Source organism: Cetorhinus maximus, chromosome 1 (genome assembly GCF_964194155.1).
Source record: "Cetorhinus maximus chromosome 1, sCetMax3.hap1.1, whole genome shotgun sequence".
Taxonomy (NCBI): Eukaryota; Metazoa; Chordata; class Chondrichthyes; order Lamniformes; family Cetorhinidae; genus Cetorhinus; species Cetorhinus maximus.
The window spans coordinates 76,887,153-76,906,852 of NC_135879.1; the positions used below are offsets into that span (position 1 = coordinate 76,887,153).

At 46.7% G+C, this 19,700-nt stretch overlaps 1 protein-coding gene across 5 annotated transcripts in view; it reads left to right on the forward strand.

The window, feature by feature from the left end:
• The window catches only part of egf (epidermal growth factor), a 201,632-nt gene that overhangs the window by 76,621 nt on the left and 105,311 nt on the right, over positions 1-19,700 (forward strand). For all 5 annotated transcript variants that reach the window (XM_078542686.1, XM_078542712.1, XM_078542704.1 and 2 more), the window contains exons 8-9: positions 4,994-5,116; positions 17,641-17,763. In XM_078542686.1, the coding sequence (XP_078398812.1) occupies positions 4,994-5,116; positions 17,641-17,763 (246 nt within the window). The remainder of the gene's footprint in view (positions 1-4,993; positions 5,117-17,640; positions 17,764-19,700) is intronic.

Genomic DNA, 19,700 nt, shown 5'->3' on the forward strand with positions numbered 1-19,700 from the left:
CCTCTCTCAAATGCGCCATCCTCACGATGCCAGGCAGACCACGAGGACCCTCCCTTGACCTCTGAGGAGGAGCCGCTCACAGATGCACCTGTGTCACATCCTGCCTTTGTACCAAACGTCAGTGCAGACACAGGAATTAGGTGGGCATTAGCGTGCCAGATCAGATGCTATTGCACAGTGGTGAGGGCACACCAAACTCGCTTGAGGAACTGATGGAGGCAGAGCGTGCCCAGGGCGCCAGAGGGTTGCTGGAGACCAGGATAGTGTTGAGTCCGAGGCAGATGATGAGCCTCTGGAGTTGTCCATCAGGTGGCAGATGCTGAAAATCCAGCAGGATGCATGGGAACATCGGGCAGAGATCCCCGAAGGTCTGCATACCATGGTCTCTGTATTGGAGGTGCCCAAGCAGAGCATGAGCTCTGCGTTAGCACAGAGCTCTGAATGCGCAGCTTCCTCCATAGAGAGAGTGGCGACTCTCATGGAGAGGCAGCTCTAAGAACAAAATCTGGGGTTTCTGGGCTGTGTTCAGATTTGCGGGCCCACAGAATGGCACTGACCTCAGCCGATCATTGCCAATGTGAAATATGGATGAGGCACCTAGTGACTCTGCTAGCTGCCTGTCCATCGATGGTGAGCAGGGAGGTTCAAACCAACCTTATGTTGGTGAATGAGCTGCAGATCACATCTGCGGGCTCCTCTCAGGTGGCCCCAGATGAAGGCAGCAGTTCCTCCGCCCCTCTGCCAGAGGCCATTGTATCTGATGAGGCAGTGACGACTGAGGAGTGCCAAGCCATGGTGCTAGACACTCCCACTCAAACAGGGCCTGCATAGGCTGCCCCACCCAGACGAGGCCTGCACAGGCCCTGGCAACCAGAGGGTGGCCGCCAAGGTCATCAAGGCCAACGAGGCATTGGAATCAGTAGGCTTCCTCCAATGCAGCTGTCAGTGAGGGGGAGAGGGGTGCGGGCACCAAGACGTAGCACTGGCAAATGCAAGTTAAAGCTACTATGATCACAAAAAGGGTTGTCTCTGGTGATTTGTTTCCTTGGCACGTGTGCACTGGTTCATCTGTATATGTGGCTTCATTATAAAAATGTCTCCATGTGCAATAGCATTAGTGTGTTTCATGCTTTGGAAAGGGAATACGCCTGGGAGTCGTGTGTGGCACAGAGAAAGGGATACAAACTTTATTTCAGAGGACGGACCTTGACATAAGGGTGACAGGATTGTCATATTAGGAAAGATCATTAAGGTGGAGCTACTCTTGCCATCGCCTTGACTCCTAGGTTTGGATGCCTAACTGAAAGTTCTCAAAATTAAGGCCTCCCTGTCTCCCATAGGGATCCTCACATCAGCCTCTGCCTCCTCACCCGGGGGCTCCTCCTCAGATCTAGCACTTGTGTCGTCAACTGCGGTACGTGGAGCAGGTTCGCTGTCTTTGTCCTCCAATTGGTCCCCCCTTGACAGGGTCAGATTGTGCAGAGCGCAGCAGACAACGACAATAAGTGAGACGTGCTCTGGAGAATATTGAAGTTCTCCCCCTGATTGGTCCAGGTAGTAGAACCTCATCTTGAGTGCTCCAATGTTCCTCTCAATTGCCCCTTGTAGAGGCATGACTTTGATTGTATCTCTCCCCCGCTCCTGCCCTTGGGCATCTCAGAGGCATCATGAACCACCTTTTCAGCGGATAGCCTTTGTCCCCCAGGAGCCAACCATTCAACTGAGCTGGAGCAATGAAGATCCTTGGCAACTGGGAGTGACGCAGGATGTATGCACTATGGCAGCTTCCAGGGTACCTGGTGCAGACATGCAATATCTAAGACATGTGGGCGCAAACAAGCTGGACATTGATTGAGTGGAAGCCCTTTCTGTTGACGAAGGCACCCGGCTCACCCGCTGGCACTTTTATGACCAAATGCGTGCAGTCCATGGCTCCTTGGATGTGGGGAAACTCAACAATTGCAGCAAAGTATCTGGCCGTCTTTGTCGGTCTCGGAAATGAATGAAGTTCATCACCTATCTGAACAGAGCGTCAGCAACCAGCTTGACATAGCTGTGGGTGACAGATTGGAAACATCACAGCAGGCATCCTCTCCTTTCTGGCCCTCTCCTCCTCTTCTGAGGAGATCCCTCCAGCAGAGCAGACAATCTCCATTTGCTGAAATACAGATTGTACAGGATAGTGCACTGAAGGGGGGTCTCAGCAGAAAGCCTCTGAAAATGCTGGTAAACCTAAGAGTGCTCAGGAACAGAGAAAATACAATGAACTGCCTGAAAACTACCTCCAAACTCACAACCAAACTCCTACTTACTCAACTTGTCAAGATCCTGTTTGCCTTTCATCCAGCCCTGGACTTGAGTTTTAATTAAAAGTGTGATGACCACCTGGCTGACTGGCCTGTGCGCCGAGTGTGAAATCGCATGGGCCACGTAAAATCCCGGTGAATTGCCTTTTTAATTGGCCTAATTGCCCCTTTGTTGGTGGGCACGCCTCCATCGACTGTAATGTCACCCATCGACTGTAATGTCACGTGACGGCACGATGAGGTCAGGATGTCCCCGGCATCTTCTCGCGCAATTCTACGTGAGACAGGGACCACCACATGCCTGCTCCAACACTGTAAAATTGAGGCCCCGGTTTCTTGAGACAATCGGGAGTTGGTTCACACGAGTGACAGAGATTTGTTCATCCATCCCCTTTAAGCCACACACTTTTTTCATTCCCCCAACAGATGGAAAGGCCAGATCTGTGTTATTAGAAGGTTCACAGCTAGCAAATATCACCCTATTACCATACAGCCCTACCGACATATCTATGGGGTGACCCGTTGATAGGACACAAAGCAGGCAGATTTACTCAAATGCTTTATTCACTGAAAAACAAGCAAAGTGCTTTTAAACAGCTATTCCCCTGTCACTAGAAGAATTCCTATTTACAAAAAAATGAAATTTTCACATCCCTGAATCTTCTTTCCAAATTATTTGAGCAGCTGTTGTTGCCTATCTACTACACCATATAATCTAATGATGAACATTTCTAACATCATAAATACATAACAATTTAACAATGTAAAGAAATTATAAAACCTATCAGAGGCTCCCTTTGCCCTGTTTCAAATTCAGTTGTAAACAGAGTGGCAGTGGACCTGTGACTGTGGGCAGAATTTTGTCCTCTTCAGGCAGGCGTGGCGAGCGGGTCCGGGAGCGGTCGCGAAGCCGACTGCCGCCCGCAATCGGGTTCCGGCTGCAATTTCACTTTGGCTCGCCAATTAACGGCCAGCCAGCATGAAACGCGCGCTGCAGCGCCGCCGGGGTGGGGGGTGGGAGGAGCACGAGAGTGGAAGTTCGCACATGCGCGTGGCTGCGGGCAGGAAAAGCTCCCTGAGGCACAGAGCTGCCTCAGGGAGCTGAAGACTCTTAAAATAAAAAATAAAGAGATTAAAAATAATGAAAACATGTACTCTCATGTGACTCTGCCACATGAGCAGGGACATGGTAAATATGAGTGTTAAAAGGCTTTTTAATCACTGCCCGTGGATGAGATTTCGCCAAAAATGCAAAGGTCGCTTGGCCTTTTTGCCCACCTGCCAACTGAACGGTTGGATATGCAATGAAAAATTTGAACTGATTACTTTATTAAGGGCCTCAAGAGGCCACTTAATTGTCGGCGAGTGTGCTGTCGACCGAAATATCGTGCGAGTGCACGATGATGTTAGGAGGTTTGCCCGACATCATTGTGCATCATTTTACGCTCGTTCTGGTCGGGTGCACACCCACCCAACAAGCGCCATATTCTGCCCTGTGTGTATGTATGTGTGTGTGCGTGTTGCAGGTTAGTCACGTGTATGGAGAGAGAAACAGAGTTAACTTTTCGAGTCCATATGACTTTTCTTTAGCTCTGAAGAAGGGTCATATGTACAGACTCAAAACATTAACTCTGTTTCTCTCTCCCCAGATGCTGCCAGACCTGTTGAGTTTTTTCAAAATTTTCTGTTTTTGTTTCAGATTTCCAGCATCCGCAGTATATTGCTTTTATATACATTATATCTTCACGGCATACATGTTGCATATGTGTTAAGTGCATGTTATGTTGGAATGCACACATGAATTGAATGTTCAAGTTTGCTTTGTGCGTACATGATAGAATGGAAAATTTTTGTTTCAGTGCTCCAGATGTTGAGTGCATATATCTGAAAAACTTTGTACATCCAGGCATGATATTCCATCCATTAATTTAATTGAAAGGGAATTAACAAGCTGGGCTATGCAATTTGCTAATATAGACTACCAGCATGTGCCAGGAATGCTAAAGCAGAAAAGCTCCCATTATATTTCTTCAATTATATACCTACCTAACCTAACGTAACCCTTTTCTTAATGTGTATATGCTTCTAACATTTGAGGATGGTTAACTATTTGTATGGAGATTGTAAGATCTACAATTTTGGAAAGAAGAGTTAGATTTAGATTTTTTTCTCAGCGATGGTAGCAGTATTTGGAATTAGAATACATGAGTGGGAAGGTCTTTTGTACAATAAGAATCAACAGGACTCCCAAAAAGAGCACCCACATCCAATGCAGGCAACTCCCGCTTAGATCGTTTGAAATGTGCATTCATATTTTTTCCCTTGGATCTTTTAAATGTACATGATCACTTCCATCGGACAAGTGTTTAATAACACATCAAGATGGTTTCTCTTCAGTGATCCTACTTAAAACTGAGAGAGATAGGAGTGGAGAATGAGTGACAACTCAAGTGTTGAGACCTCCTGCCATCTCATTGACCAACCTAGAATCATACAGTAAAAAATGATGCCATTTGGCCTATCATCTCTGTGCTAGCTCTTTGAAAGAGCTGTCCAGTGACTTCATTCTTTCTCCATAGCCCTGTACTCTTCACCTGCACAGTAGTACTTTGCGTTTTTCTGAACTCCAAATAAAAACATTGTGCAACTTTTCTTTACTCTGATATACGTATCTCTGTGTTACTCAGATGTCAACGAATGTGCCTTTTGGAACCATGGGTGCACGCTAGGTTGCGAGAACTTGCCAGGCTCGTATCTCTGCTACTGTCCGGAAGGGTTTGTACTACTGCCTGATATGAAAACCTGTCATGGTAAGGTTTTGTGGAAGCACTTTTTCATGAAAATATAAGAAAGTCGGGGCAGGAACATTCCACCCATTGACTCTTAATTCTGCAGTAAACTTTGAAGCATTTCACCAAATTTTGTTTTCTTTAAAGCAGGCTTTGCAACACCTTTAGAGTCCAGAATTTCCAATGTGAAAGGCTGATATTAAGTACTGAGATTTAAAGAATCTATGTGTACTGTCGGTCTCCATAACATTTGGTAAAATTGTCTTTTTAAAATGGTGTAAAATATAAACAAGGTTTGATTTAATATGAAACAAAGAATTTTGTACAGGTTTTCAGCCTTAAATTTCTCCAGATTTTCAGCTGCAGTCCCGGTGTCAGTTAGGCAGGAGTTCAGGAATTGGGCTGCGACATAACATTTTAAAAATTATTCATTTATGGGACTTGGGCGTCTCTGGCTAGGCCAGCATTTATTACCCATCCCTAATTGCCCTTGAGAACATGATGGTGAGCTGGCTTCTTGAACTGCTGCAGTCCATGTGGTGTAGCTACGCCCGCGGTGCTGATAGGGAGGGAGTTCCAGGATTTTGACTCAGCGACAGTGAAGGAACGACGATATATTTCCAAGTCAGGATGGTGAGTGGCTTGGAGGGGAACTTGCAGGCAGTGTTGTTCCCATGTGTCTGCTGCCCTTGCCCTTCTAGATGGGCAGGTTTTGGGGCTGGTCAGAAGGTGAGTTACTTGCTGCAGGATTCCTAGCCTCTGACCTGCTCTTGTAGCCACAGCATTTATATGTCCAGTTCAGTTTCTGGTTAACGGTAACCCCCAGGACGTTGATAGTGGGGGATTCAGTGATGGTAATGCTATTGAATGTCAAGGGGCCATAGTTAGATTCTCTCTTGTTAGAGATGGTCATTGCCTGATAATTGTGTGGCACAAATGTTACTTGCCACTTGTCAGCCCAAGACTAGATATTGTCCAGGTCTTGCTGCATTTGAACATGGACTGCTTCAGTGCCTTAGGAGTGCTGAATATTGTGCAATCATCAGCAAACATCCCCATTTCTGACCTTATGATGGAAGGAAGGTCATTGATGAAGCTGCCGAAGATGGTTGGGTCTAGGACATTACCTTGAGGAATTCCTGCAATGATGTCCTGGATCTGAGATAATTGACCTCCAACAACCACAACCATTTTCCTTTGTGCTAGGTTTGACTTCAACCAGCGGAGAGTTTCCCCCCTGATTCCCATTGACTCCAGCTTTGCTAGGGCTTCTTGAGGTACTCAGCTGAGTGCTGCCTTGATGTCGAGGGCGGTCACTCTCACCTCATGTTTCCATGGAGCCTATTTTGGAGAACAAGGTCCGAAGGGCCATGGAGGGGAGTCTCAGTCCAGGACCTCAAAACCCATTCTCTTACCTGATAGCCTGTTAAAATTTAAGGCGGGATTTCCTGGCCCTGCCATGATGGGACCTGCTGTGGGGGATGCGGCATGCCAGCCAGACGTCCATTAACTTTCGATGGGAACGGAAGATCCCAGCCTTCGTCTGATTGGGCACAACCTCAATATTTTGTTCAGCCTGGAACTGAGCTTTAAACCTTATTCCCAATTGTGTTGCAATGCCTACCTTACTCCCAATGCTGCTGAAATTCTCATCCTTGCCTTTGTCATCTCCCCACTTGACATTTCTGATACCCTTCTGGTTGCCCTCCTCAGTTCCATCCTCCATAATGTCCAACTCCCCAGAAATTGAGTTGTATGCAATAGTGGTTTGCATTGTCAATAAACAAAATGGCCCAGATCTTCTGGTCTCTGGATCAGGTGTCCCTCACCCGCCTCCAAGATGCGCTTTGGGAGCCTGCTGAAATCCAGATGCAATGACTCTGGGAGTTGCCCAGGAAGTTTGAACTTCAGGTGGGCAACACCCCTGCTCCCCGAGACCCTCCGAAAAGGTCTCCGACTCTGAGTTAGAGTCAAAGACTTCGGACAGTTCCGACTTATTTACCTGAATAGTTACTAAGGAAATATTAGACTGGAAAATCCTAATCTAATTCCTGGATAGCTATACAACTAACACCCCCAACTCCACTGTCAACACCCTGATTACCCCCTAACCCCTGTCTCCCCACCTGACCCCACTGACTACCCCCCAACCTGACCTGACCAGCCCTCCCCACGGGCTTCCCCCTTGACCCCCTGACTCTCCCAATCTGACCTGACTACCCCTGACTCCCCCCTCCGACTTCCGCCAAATCCCTACCCGATCTGACTAGTTCCCATCACCCGACTACCCCATGACCCCTGACTGCCCCCTCGACCAGATCTGACTAGCCTCAAGCCCCCTGCAACCACTCTGACTCCACCTGACCCCCTGACTTCCCTATGACACCCCCAACTCTCCTGACCTGATCTGACTAGCCCCTAACCCACCTACCACATCGCTCATCTACTGACCCCATCACCTCATCCAGCTGCTGCCCTGCCCACCTACCACCCTTCCCACCTGCCACTCTACCCACCTTACCTCACCCATTCTACACACCTACACATTCAGCAATTTGCCCATTCATTCACCCATTCACTCATACCCTTATTCATTAACAGACTGAAAAGCGGTTTAAATGTCCCAAAGCTTTTCAGTTTGTTAATGAACACTTAGCAGAATACGGCAGCTGGTGCTATAAAAAGGGGGCATGGCTTGTCTTCCCCCCGATGATCCAGCACTATGAGGAAGCAGTTCGATGGAAGACCGCGCTATATTTCTGAAAAGAAGCCAGGATCAGATGAACCGGCCAGAAGTATGGAGCTCCGGCACGTGCAGAAAAGTAGGAGCGGAGCGGCAATACGATGGTCATTGACGCTCCTGAGAAGATTTGGCCATGATTTTATTGCTGATATGTTTCCTTTCTCTTGCAGGTAGAGCTACTTTAAGTTTGGCCAGGCTTTTCTGCCCCTGGGTGTCATGGTGGGCGGGAATGGAAAATGTGGCTCGAGGGTCAAAAATCAGTTTGACTTCCTCATGAAACCAGTTTGCGATTGTCCGCTCCACCTGTCAATGGTGGGCCATGTGGCATGTCAGGAACATCATTTTAATATATTTGCATCTCATTATAAGCCCTGCTCGCCAGAATCATCCCCCCACCCCACCACGATGGATCATCCAGGCATGTCAGTGTGCAATTAGAATAATGTTTCGCAACTGGATATAGGTGACCTGCCCTTTGCTTGTCACTTGGAGGTTACTTTGCATCACACAGCGCTTGTAGGCAGCACCACATTGCTTTCAGTGGGGTGGGTGTCACAGCAAGCCTCTACCTACCAGACCACCAGGGGTGGCTTTTAATGAGGTACAGGGTTAAGGCTGCACTGTGGAAGGGGAGGAACTGGCCTGAGGCATGGGAAGGGGCTGCAGGGTTAGGTCTGTACTGGGAAGGGGAGGCAACTAGCCTCAGACAGGAGAATGGGCTGCGGGACTAGGCTTGTAGCGGGGGTTATGAGTGGGGAAGGTTGCTCTCAGACACATGACCAGCGGGGAGGGTGCGGGGGGGAGGTATATGCTGAACATTGTAAGTGGCCTCAAGATTGGGGTGGATGAGGTTGATGTGGGCCATAGGCACATCCATTTCAAAATGGTCAGCAGCTAACAAATGGACGTGTAGCGGAAGCACAACGGGATCGAGGAATACAGGGGGTGGATGGGGAGGTCTGTGAGGGAGGGCAACCTGAACATGAAGCTGCTCCAGAATGACGGGAGGGGTTTTCATACTCACACAGGCAGGGTCCAAGCTGGTCTGGCAGCGAGAGTTCTGCAGCACCATCTGCTAACCTGCAGCGATGGTGCAGTACAAAATTAAACTGAGGAGAAGCTCTGCTGGTGAGGCCTCTGAGGGTCGATTGGCGGACAGGTGCATGCACTCGGGGGGGCTGATTACATTGGCACACAACTGAACTGTGCATTCCCAAAAGAGGAAAAAGACACAACTGAGACATGTTCGGAACCTTTCAATGACAGTGCAGGGAATCAGGAAAGTGAAGCAATAATGCCCATTCATGCGGGATTAACCCCTCAAAGTGGCACTAATCGATCTCCTTGTATTAACCCCTTGTTTGCAGTATGGAAATTCCCCAGAGTGATAACAAACTACAGGATAATTGGGTGAATGAACAAGCTCCAGAAACCTGTTCGAAAGTTAGCACTGGGCTGTTCACTGAAGAGAAGCCTCAGGCCCCTCTCAGATAATCTCATTTCCTGAATGAAAATTTACCCTCATGTTTATTTCCAGGACTGTAGTATTAGGGTGCAATGAATGTGAATCCCAGTGCCTGGGCTGAAAGCAGCACATCCAAGCACCTGGCCAAAGCAATGTCATAGCAATCGGTCATGTTGTGGGGCGGGATGGGAGCGAACATTGATACGCAACAGCGCTAGCCATCATTTCAGGGGTGAATACTTCCGACACGGGAGCAAAGCCCTTGAACCCACATTCACTGATGAGTCATTGACAGAAAGACGACCTTTGGAGACTTATGCTGACACTTGTCTCTTCCTCACTGATACTGCAGAGAGGAGACCATCAGGAAAATTAAGGCTGGATTTATCGCTGCCTGCATTATCACTTACAGACTGGAGAGAAGAAGGAGAAGCTTGCGATAGAAGTTCTTGGATCTCCAAAGGGAGGAGCAAGACCCTTAAGACCAAGGGCCCGCAGGGCCTCCGGACGCAGGAGATGAAGCTCAGAGATGTCATGCGTAGGCAGTTCACAAGACCCAGGATGTACAGGACTTGCATGTCTTATCTGCAGATGGGCGTGAACCAGTGTTGCTGATGGCTCTGCATGTCCAGAGATCTGGTGACTCACATTTGCCATTTTCTTCAGGAATTGGCATCATAGTGACTGGGAGGGCATCCATTACTGGTGGCTGTGAAAGTAATGGCTGCTCTAGACTTCCAGAGTTCCACTTGGGTCCCCTGTGGGATCTCTCAGGCATCCATGCATAAATGGATTCATGAGGTGAGAGACGCCCTTTTTGCCAAGGCCCACAATTACATCAACTTCGCTGGAGATCAAGCAAGTCAGGAAGCCAGAGCACTGGGATTTGCTGAGGTTTCTGGATTCCCACAGGTGCAGGGTGTCATCGGCTGCACCCATGGTTATAGAAGCTCCCTGGCAACAGGCACCCTAATAGATAAACAGGAAAGGCTACCACTCGCTCAATGTACAGCCGGCTTGTGACTACAAGAAACTCATCATGCAAGTTTGCTGCAAATACCCAGGAAGTATTCACAACTCATACACCTTGAGTAGATTGCAGATCTTGGACATCTTTGAGGGACCAAACAACATCCAGGGTTGGCTCCTCAGTGACAAAGGGTACTCGCAAAGGACGTGAGTGATGATGCCAGTGTGGCAGCCTCAGACTCCTGCAGAGAGAAGGTACAACAAGTACCAACAAGGCTCATGCGCTAGCCGAGCATCGATGGAGCACACCATAGGGATCCTAAAGATGCAATTCCAATACCTGAACAGACCTGGTAGAGCATTCCAGTACACTCTCCAGAGAGTCTCACAGATCATCGTGGCTTGCTGCGCACTGCACAGCCGGGCGCTGCAAAGAGGGAGGACTTGCCAGATGATGAGATGGAGGAGCTGCATGTCTTCTCTGATGAGGACCTGGAAGGGGATGAGGGTGATGAATTGGAGGAAGACAAGGCTACAGGCAAAGAGGCCATAGCACGGCCAGACGAGGCAGGCATGTGCGTGAGGACGTGATAGCCACCAGATTCCATGAGGAGGATGACGAGTTGCAGTGAGTACCCTATTGGACATGAGCCCTCCATCATGGGCCAGCATGTGCACCAGCGTTGCAATTCCTCTCATTTCACCCATGCACTTCAATCTGAGAGTGAATAGTTACACATCAGGCTCACATTGTCCTGATCCTCTGAGGGATGATGAACCCTCGGCAGCATGTATCCTTGCTAAGATGAGGTGCTAACTGGAGCAGGGCGTCCTGGCATCAGATATCAGAAGGTGCTGCCTCTTCAAGCTCTTTCCAGCACCCCAGTTGCAATGACAGCCTACAAGAGCCAAGAGCTGCAGGCCAATCCTCAGTGGTCTTGTCATTGCAAATAAAGAGCACACTTCAGCTTCAGTACATCCTCGCTCCTATCCCATTGCTCCCCTACACATTGTCTAAAGTAACCATGTGTGCTTTCAGAGCATGCTCAAAGCCTCGATTGCCTGCCAAAAATGACCATTTGGAATTAGCGTCAGTGACCTCAGTGAGTGCTCAGGTGAGGAGCTTTGTCCTAGTTTGTGACGACAGCCTTGTCCCCGCAGGGCGCAGAGCCGCGGGCTGAGAGACGCACAGCCACAGGCTGAGAGGCGTACAGCCGCGGGCTGAGAGAGCACAGGGTTGGGTGTTCGAGCTCCAGGACAATAATGGGGCTAAGAAGGACTGAGCTTCGTCACCTTGAGGTTGCAAAGTGCCCCACTTTTTGGTGAGCTTAACAGATGTACTCTCTGAAAGTCAAAAACGCTGTTGGCTGACAGCAGCGCACTGAGTATGGGCTCATTGCATGAAAACCCTGCCGAGAGACAGAGAGCACATGGAGTTGCACGATATATGACCATTCTCCAGTTGTGAGCACGTCTCTCCTCGTACACTACATCTTCACCTTTCAAGAATGCAGACAAAGTAGGAGAACACCTCTGCCTCAATCTTACACAGCCAAAAATAAACACGAATTGACCCTAGAAAGCATGTGAACGAGGTTCCTTCCACAAGCACACTTAACTTTAAGGTCCAGGCATCACTAATGTCAAGAATGATGTGCAAAAGGGCACACACTGTGGTGATATGAAGGCACACTACATAGATGAGAGGCCCATGAGAGCGACATGTGTGACAAGTGAGGGGAGGGATCATGGTCTGTCAATGGAGTGACTGCAACACAGCTCATCATAACAAGGAGGCACACAAGAGATGTGGAATGGGTGCGATTCTATTTACTGTTGCGAACATTACACACATGTTGTGAACACCGTGCCACTGTTGTGCTCCTATTATTTTCTTAATTCCCTAATCCTGCTGCCACATCTGGGTGCATCTCCGGCATCCACAGTGGAGGTGGAGGCATTCTGCTGACTGCTAGCCCCTGTTACCTGTGATGGCTTCAGCAGGCGTCCTCTGGAGGGCCGAGACCTGGAGGACCCCAGCCTGCATTGGGTGCCCTGCAGTGGGGCAGGTGCACCTTCCTTGGCCTGTGAAGCTGGAGGTGATAGGGTCACAGGAAGAGGGGATTGGGATCAGCAGCACAATCCTGCAGTCACCTGAGTGGATGGCCCCGGGGTGTCCAACTGCTAGTCTTCCCAAGGGCCTTCTTGCTGACTCCTCGAGTGGAAGGGGCAGCTGGAATGAGATCAAGGTCCCCTGCACCCCTCTCGCATTGACACTGATGGATGCTGCCAGTGCCTACACCAATGAAATGTAGCAGTGCAAGACCGATGTCCTGGACCAAGGTCTCCATAGCAGCCGCCATCCTACCAGTGTGTACCTCGGCACATTGGCATGACAGCGCGATCATCTCAGACTGAAGCCGTACAGACTCCCCCATCGTCCATTGAAATCTGAGGAATGCAGCTGACATCCCTTCCTGATATTCCCATGTGTGTCTATGCAGCTCCAGAAACTGATTTAAGACTGAGTCCAGAGGCTCGTCATCTGACTTGGACTTAGCAGGATTGTGGCCTCCAGCAGTCCTTTGAGTGCCGGCGTCCTCAGGTGTGTCTTGCCTCTGCCTGCTGTAGACCAGATTGTGTGCTGTGCTCACCAGATCGTGACCCCGAGCCTGCTCTAGATCTAGGTCCCATTGAGGTGTGTGTATTTGTGCTGGTGGAGGGTGTGGGTGAGCGCTCTGATGGGTCTTCAAGGCTGCTGTGTTCTATTTCCTCATCCAAGGTGTCCTTGGGCTGGAGCTGAGGGCCTGGCTGGCTGAGTTTGTCAGGCATTTGACAGAGGTGCCTATGAAAGAAAGTAGTGGTAATTAGTGCATGGCAGCTGAGTAAAAAGCAGGAAAGCGCACTCACAGTAACGTGGACTGATGGATGATCTGGAGCAGGATTCTTATGTGGGTGTTTACGGCCAACCTCACTGTCACCACAGGCATGATCCATGTCCTCTCTGGCCAGTGTGAGGGCTCTGGTCTTGAACTCGGTTAGGATCTTGAGTTCTGGCACTCCAACCCCAGTCTGGGACTTCTCCCTGGAATTGTGCATGATCTTCTCCTGCATAAAGAGAGTGTGAGCAAGGTACATGCCAGGGCAGATGGGAGGGATGCCTGGCATTTGTGGGTGATGAGTGGTGCCATGGACGGGATGAGGAGACGATCTTCAGAGGTGATGAAGGTATGTGTTAGAGAGTGTGTGGTGATATCCATTGAGCTGGCAGTGAGTGAGATCCCTGTGAATGTCTGACGGGCTTGTGAGTGTGTGAGTTGAGAGTGATGAGATGGTTGACTTACCCTGGTGGCACGGATGAGATTATTTATCCTCTTTCTACACCGGGTGGCTGACCTCCTCTGTGCAGCGTTGGCACTTACCACCACTGCCACTGCCTCCCAAGCCTTTGTAGTGAGGTTGGTGGAGCTCCTGTGGTCAGAACATTGCGACTGGCCTCCATGGTGTCCAAAAGGTGTTCCAGTGAGGCATCACTGAAATCACCTTGGCTTTCAGGGCCATATCTTGAGTGAAGCAGTCCTGGGCTGCAGACATTGAGAACTGTGCGTGCAGCTGCAATTTAAATATGGTGGCCCGGAATCAGAAGGGGTGAGGTCACAGCATGGCAGGTGATCCAAAAGCCACCCGCCAACAATACGTCATGTTTCCTATGTCTGCATAATTAATGAGGCAGGAAGTGGATGATACAGCGTGAAAACCTGCCATTGCGGCTGGTGGGAAAAACATCAATTTTTACACCCGCTACCGGACTTAGTGGGCTGAATTTTCCCCCCATCGGTGGGGGAGGGGGGGGTGGTTGTGCAGGGGCGGGCGGGAGCGATGGCGAACTTGATCGGCGCCCCTGATCAAGTGCGCGCCGCCATTTTACATGGGCAGGCCAATTAAGGCCCGCCCAGTGTGACGCACACCCAGAAGCGCTGTGCACTCCCTGTGCGGGCGGGGCGGGAGGAGATTCCCTGAGTCGGGGCCTGCGCTCTTTCGTACATGCGCACGAAAAAGCGCAGAAATCCGTGCCTCAGGGAGATTAGTTTAAGTTCTGAAAAATTTAATAAATGAAAAAAAATTTAAGGACATGTCCCCTCATATGAAACTGTCACATGAGCTGGGACATGTCCATTGATTTTTTTTCAAAATTTTTTACTGAATTAATAAAGCTGTAATGAAACCTCATCCTGCCTGTGGATGAGGTTTCATGAAAAATGTGAAGGCTGCCTGGGCTCTTTGCCTGCCTGCCAACCTTAAGGTTGGACGGGCAGCATTCTTAACAGCTTTAATTACTTTCTTAACGGCCTTAATAGGCGGCGACGTCGGGATGCACGCCCGACGTCACCGCGCGTCATTTTACACGTTGGTGAGCAGGCCCCGCCCCCACTCGCTGACCCGAAAATTCTACCCAGTGAAATTCAGGGAAAATCCCACCCCTTAATGCAGACTATCCAGGAAAGGTTAACGTTTGTTGAAGTGAAGGGGAAGTTATAATCCTGACCTACCCATATATCAATATATTATTCTGAATAAACAATAGCAACATACATTTATATAGCATCTTTAACATGCAAAAACATCCCAAAGCAAAATATCACAGTAACAGCGAATAATGCAATTGTTTTAATTAGCTGTTTCTTCCAATTCCTATTGAAAATCTATACACTGGACCAGGTGTTTTATTTTCAATGTGGAGATGTTTCAATGGCAAGTCATAATTATTCTCACCGCTTAAGTATAGTATATGATTTTCTGATGGGTAGAAATATTGAAGAATGCCAGTAAAATGTAATGGAGAATTTGCTTTTGATATCGAACAGTGATCCAATTCCATGAAAGTATAATTATTTAATGGCAAGGACTGCTAAACTTCCTCAGCATGCAGAAGAATCCAAGATTATAAACTGTTTTATTACAAAAAGCTAAACAAAAGAATAAGGTTAAAACCTACAATTGATAACCCAGAAAATGCCCATTATCTTAAAAAATGTACTTAGAACAGTTTTTATACCATTATTGTTAAGCGAAATTTCAAATGTAATTGAACTTTAGTGATGGTAATGTATAAATGTGTGATAAATTTCTTTTTCCAAAGGCTCACAGAAAGCTACTGTTGATGGCTTTAATGCCACAATGTTTCTTATTAGATAGCACGAGAGCATAATTATTACCTGAACCAATTATTAAAAAGAATTTTACAGAACAGATCAATGTCAGTGTTTATGCTCCTCATGAGATACCTCCCACTTTACTTCATCTCACTCTATCATCATATCTTCTATGCCTTTATCCCTCATATTCTTACCTTGCTTCCCCTTAAATGCATCTGTGCTATTCACCTCAATGCTGCAGCGAGTTCCATATACTCATCTCTCTCAATATTACTGAATTACTAATCTCCATTACCCCTAACTATTATAAGTGGCTTATATGGGATTCCATAAGAAATAAACAAGTGCAAATGGGGGAGACAGTGGCATAGTGGTAACATCAGTGGACTAGTAATTTGGACACCCAGACTAATGCTTGTGAGACAAGGGTTTAAATCCCAACATGGTAGTTAGCAAAATCTAAATTCAATTAATACAATCTGGAATTAAAAGCTAGTCTCAGTAATAATGACCATGAAAGTGTTGTCAATTGTCATGAAAACCCACCTAGTTCACTAAAGTCCTTTGGGAAAGGAAATCTGCTATCCTTATCTGGTCTGGTCTAAATGTGGCTCCAGACCTACAATAATGTGGTTGACTCTTAAAAACTCCTTCTGAAATGGGCAAGCCACTCAGTTCAGCAACAGCATTGAGGGACAGGCAACAAGTACTGGCCTTTCAAATGATACCCACATCTCACGAACAAATAAAATGGTCACATAACAAAGACTACATGGTGGGGAAGTTGCAGTGTTTGGACTCTGACAGATGCAATAATTTAAAATTGCAGCAAGAATGTATCATGATGTTCCATGCCCTCATATGTAACTTCAAAATTCCTATTAATTGATGTCTATATGGTTTTTAAAAAAATCATTAATGGGATGAGGGCATCACTGGCTAGGCTAGCATTTACTGGCCATCCCTAATTTCCCTTGAGAAAGCAGTGGTGAGCTGCCTTTTTGAACCGCTGCAGCCCATGAGTGGTAGGTATGCCCACAATGCTGTGAGGGAGGGAGTTCCAAGATTTTGATTAATGTATTGGTATATTCCACAAGTTATTTAAATAATGAAAGTACTATATTGGATAAATATATCATGAGCTCCAACTCATGATACTTGTACCATAGCCTGCCTTTTGAATCTTTGGGCATGATTCGGACTGTGTCAGAAGTGTAAAATATACTCACAGTGAATTAGCAGCCTAGTTTGCACAGCTGGCATCAGCCAACTTCTGCTTTCTTAGCTGTGCCTGGATCATCTACCACAAAAAGACCATCCAAAAATTCCATTCTTATTTAATAGAAATTCCTTTGCATGTGTTATGACCACACCTGACGTTAATTGCTGCACAAACCAAACCCCAGAGGGAAACTTCAATTTTGGGCCATATCCTTTTTTAGTATTCTGAAAAAAAGATGTGTTGATCTCAGCAGCAAGAAGTCCAGTAACACTTTTGGCATTTTATAAGTTAAAAGTAAAAGTTTTATCGACAAGAATAACCTGTCTCCTATTAATCTTTGCCCAGCTTAATTAAATATACACACACTCATGCAGGCACACACGGCCTTCTTCACATAATAACGCAATATTCTCCAAAAGTATTTTTAAAATAACCTCCATTTCTCACACATGCAAAATTAAAGACAATTCTTTAGCTAAATTAGCTTCATGGACTAATAACCTGTTAATCAATTTTAATGGCCTCAAGATCTTGAGTGCCTTTGGAACATAGTAACAAAGTTCACCATGCAGCCCCATGAGCTTGTTCAGCCATTCACTTAGATCATGGCTGATCCATACCTCAACTCCATTAACCCTTTGCTCCATAACCATTAATACCCTTTCCTAACAGAAAATATCAATCTCATTCTTGAAACGAAAGTAGAAAATAAAAAGGGAGGAAAAATGTTCCAATGGCGCTCACTCTTTCATTACAGCCACCTTTGAAGACACCGAAGAATATTCAATGTCTACTGGCACTTCCACTGGAAAATCTTGGAAGTGGCAGGGACCAGCATGGGGAATGTTCCGAGGCTGATTTTCTACCCAGTACTACTCAAAATACAGCAGCAATAATGTGCACAATTCAGCCATTGTATTTTATAAGGACCAAACTAATAATACTCTGATAAGCTAATTCCATTATTGCCCTATTTTCTTTATTCACCAGATCCAATTCCTTGCTCGGAAAATTATGCTGAATGCAGCCATGATTGCATCCAGACATCCGAAGGGCCAGTCTGTGTCTGCCCACCAGGATCTATGTTAGGATCTGATGGAAAAACATGTTCAGGTATAATTTGAGAATGCAAAATTTATTAAAAATATTTGCCCTGTGAAATTAAATGGAAAAAATATCCTTATGTGTATGACTATTAATAAATAATAATACCATTAAGACCCGGGCCAGAATTTTCATGTTGGCGTGCGGGGGCGGGCCCGGAATGTCGACATAACATGCAATGTAAAATAACACGCGGTGACGTCGGGCATGCGTCCCGATGTCACTGTGCGTCATTCAGATCTTTCATTCAGCGGGCGCATGCCGGATGCAGCTGCACGCCCACCAAACTGTCAAACGCCTGTTAAGGCCAGTAAAAAACCAATTCAGATAATTAACAGGGCTGCCCGTCCAACCTTAAGGTTGGCGGACAGGTGAAGAGCCCAAGCGGCCTTCGCGTTTTTCAGGAAACCTCCACGGGCGGGATGAGGTTTCCTGAAGGCTTTATTAAATAAATACATTTTTTTTTCACATTTCGTAAACATGTCCTGGCTCATGTGACACTGTCACGTGAAGGGACATGTGTAAATAATTTTTATGTTTCTTTATTGAAAAACCTCAATATGTACTTAATCTCCCTGAGGCAGCTCCGTGCCTCTGAGAGATTTCTGCGCTCTTTCGCTTGCATGCGGATTGGTGATACAGTTGCCCGTCCTGTGGCCAGAGTGGAGGTAGAGGGCATCGTGGCGGGCCTCCATGGCATTCAAAAGGCACTCGAGGGACGTGTCACTGAAGCGGGGAGATGCGTCACTGAAGTGGGAGGCTGCAGTCTTTTTGCCTTTCAGGGCCATCGTTGTGGCAGTCCTGGGCTGGTAGCACTAGGAGGTGTGCACGCGGCTGCAATTCAAATGCGGCGCTTGGTGTGATGAGGCTGCGAGGTGATGGCATGGTGAGCAATAAGAGCTCGCCCACCATTGAAGCAGCATGTTTCCTGGGAATACATAATTAATGTGGCAGGATTGGGATGATATGGCTTGAGAAGCTGCCATTGCGGCCATTGGTTAAAATGTTGTTTTTCCTGCCCGCTCCTGCACTGAGTACAAATCTGGGACAATTCTGCCCTATATTCTAAACATTATATTTTATAAATCTCAAACAACAATTAAAAACTGAAGGAATGAGATGCCACACCTATAATAGTTAAATTTTAGTTCCAGAGATTTTATTTGGCAGCAATTAACACTTATTACATCATTAAAGGACTACTTAGGCTGAAATGGAAAGATTTAATTTTTGTGGCAAGTTTAGTTCATATCTACCACACAAATACCACAATTACATGATACTTAATGCAATTCAATGGTAAGACAAACAACAAGTTGTTGTTTTCAAAAAGCTAATGGTGGAGAAGCACAACTTAGCTAGCAACTTTTGAATTTCCATATTTTATGGTACATTTGCCCTTGACTGAAGTTCCTGTAATATTTTCAAATAACTAAAGGCAAACGCCATTTACCTAACCATTATTTTAACAGCAAAGTAAGGCCCAATACCATCTTTCATTTGCCATTAAAGGTTTTTAATAGATTAGACAGTTTGAGGAGGCACTCCATACCACACTCGAATTTCTCTTTCGTACTAATTAGTATTTCAAGTACTAACATTTATGAAGGATTCTAAATGGGTCTAGATGAATCACTGGCTAAGCAAAGAATGGGGTGAGGGTGAAGGGTGGTATCTATGGGTTTCAGACAGTAAAGTTAAAAGTAAATCTGTGAAAGAAGAGTTTGGTGAAGAAATAGGCTGGACAAAACGAAATGACACTTTCTATCTGGCTAAGTTCTTACATTATCTAGGTTATGTATTATTCTTTTGATGATCATGTATTGGACTGATTGATCTGGATTTTTGCAGAGCCAGGGAGACTCTGGGTTCTTTAAAAAATGGCAGGCAGGACCCATTTCCTGGATTCCCGAACCCATTCCTGGGGTTTCTGATTTTCACCAGAG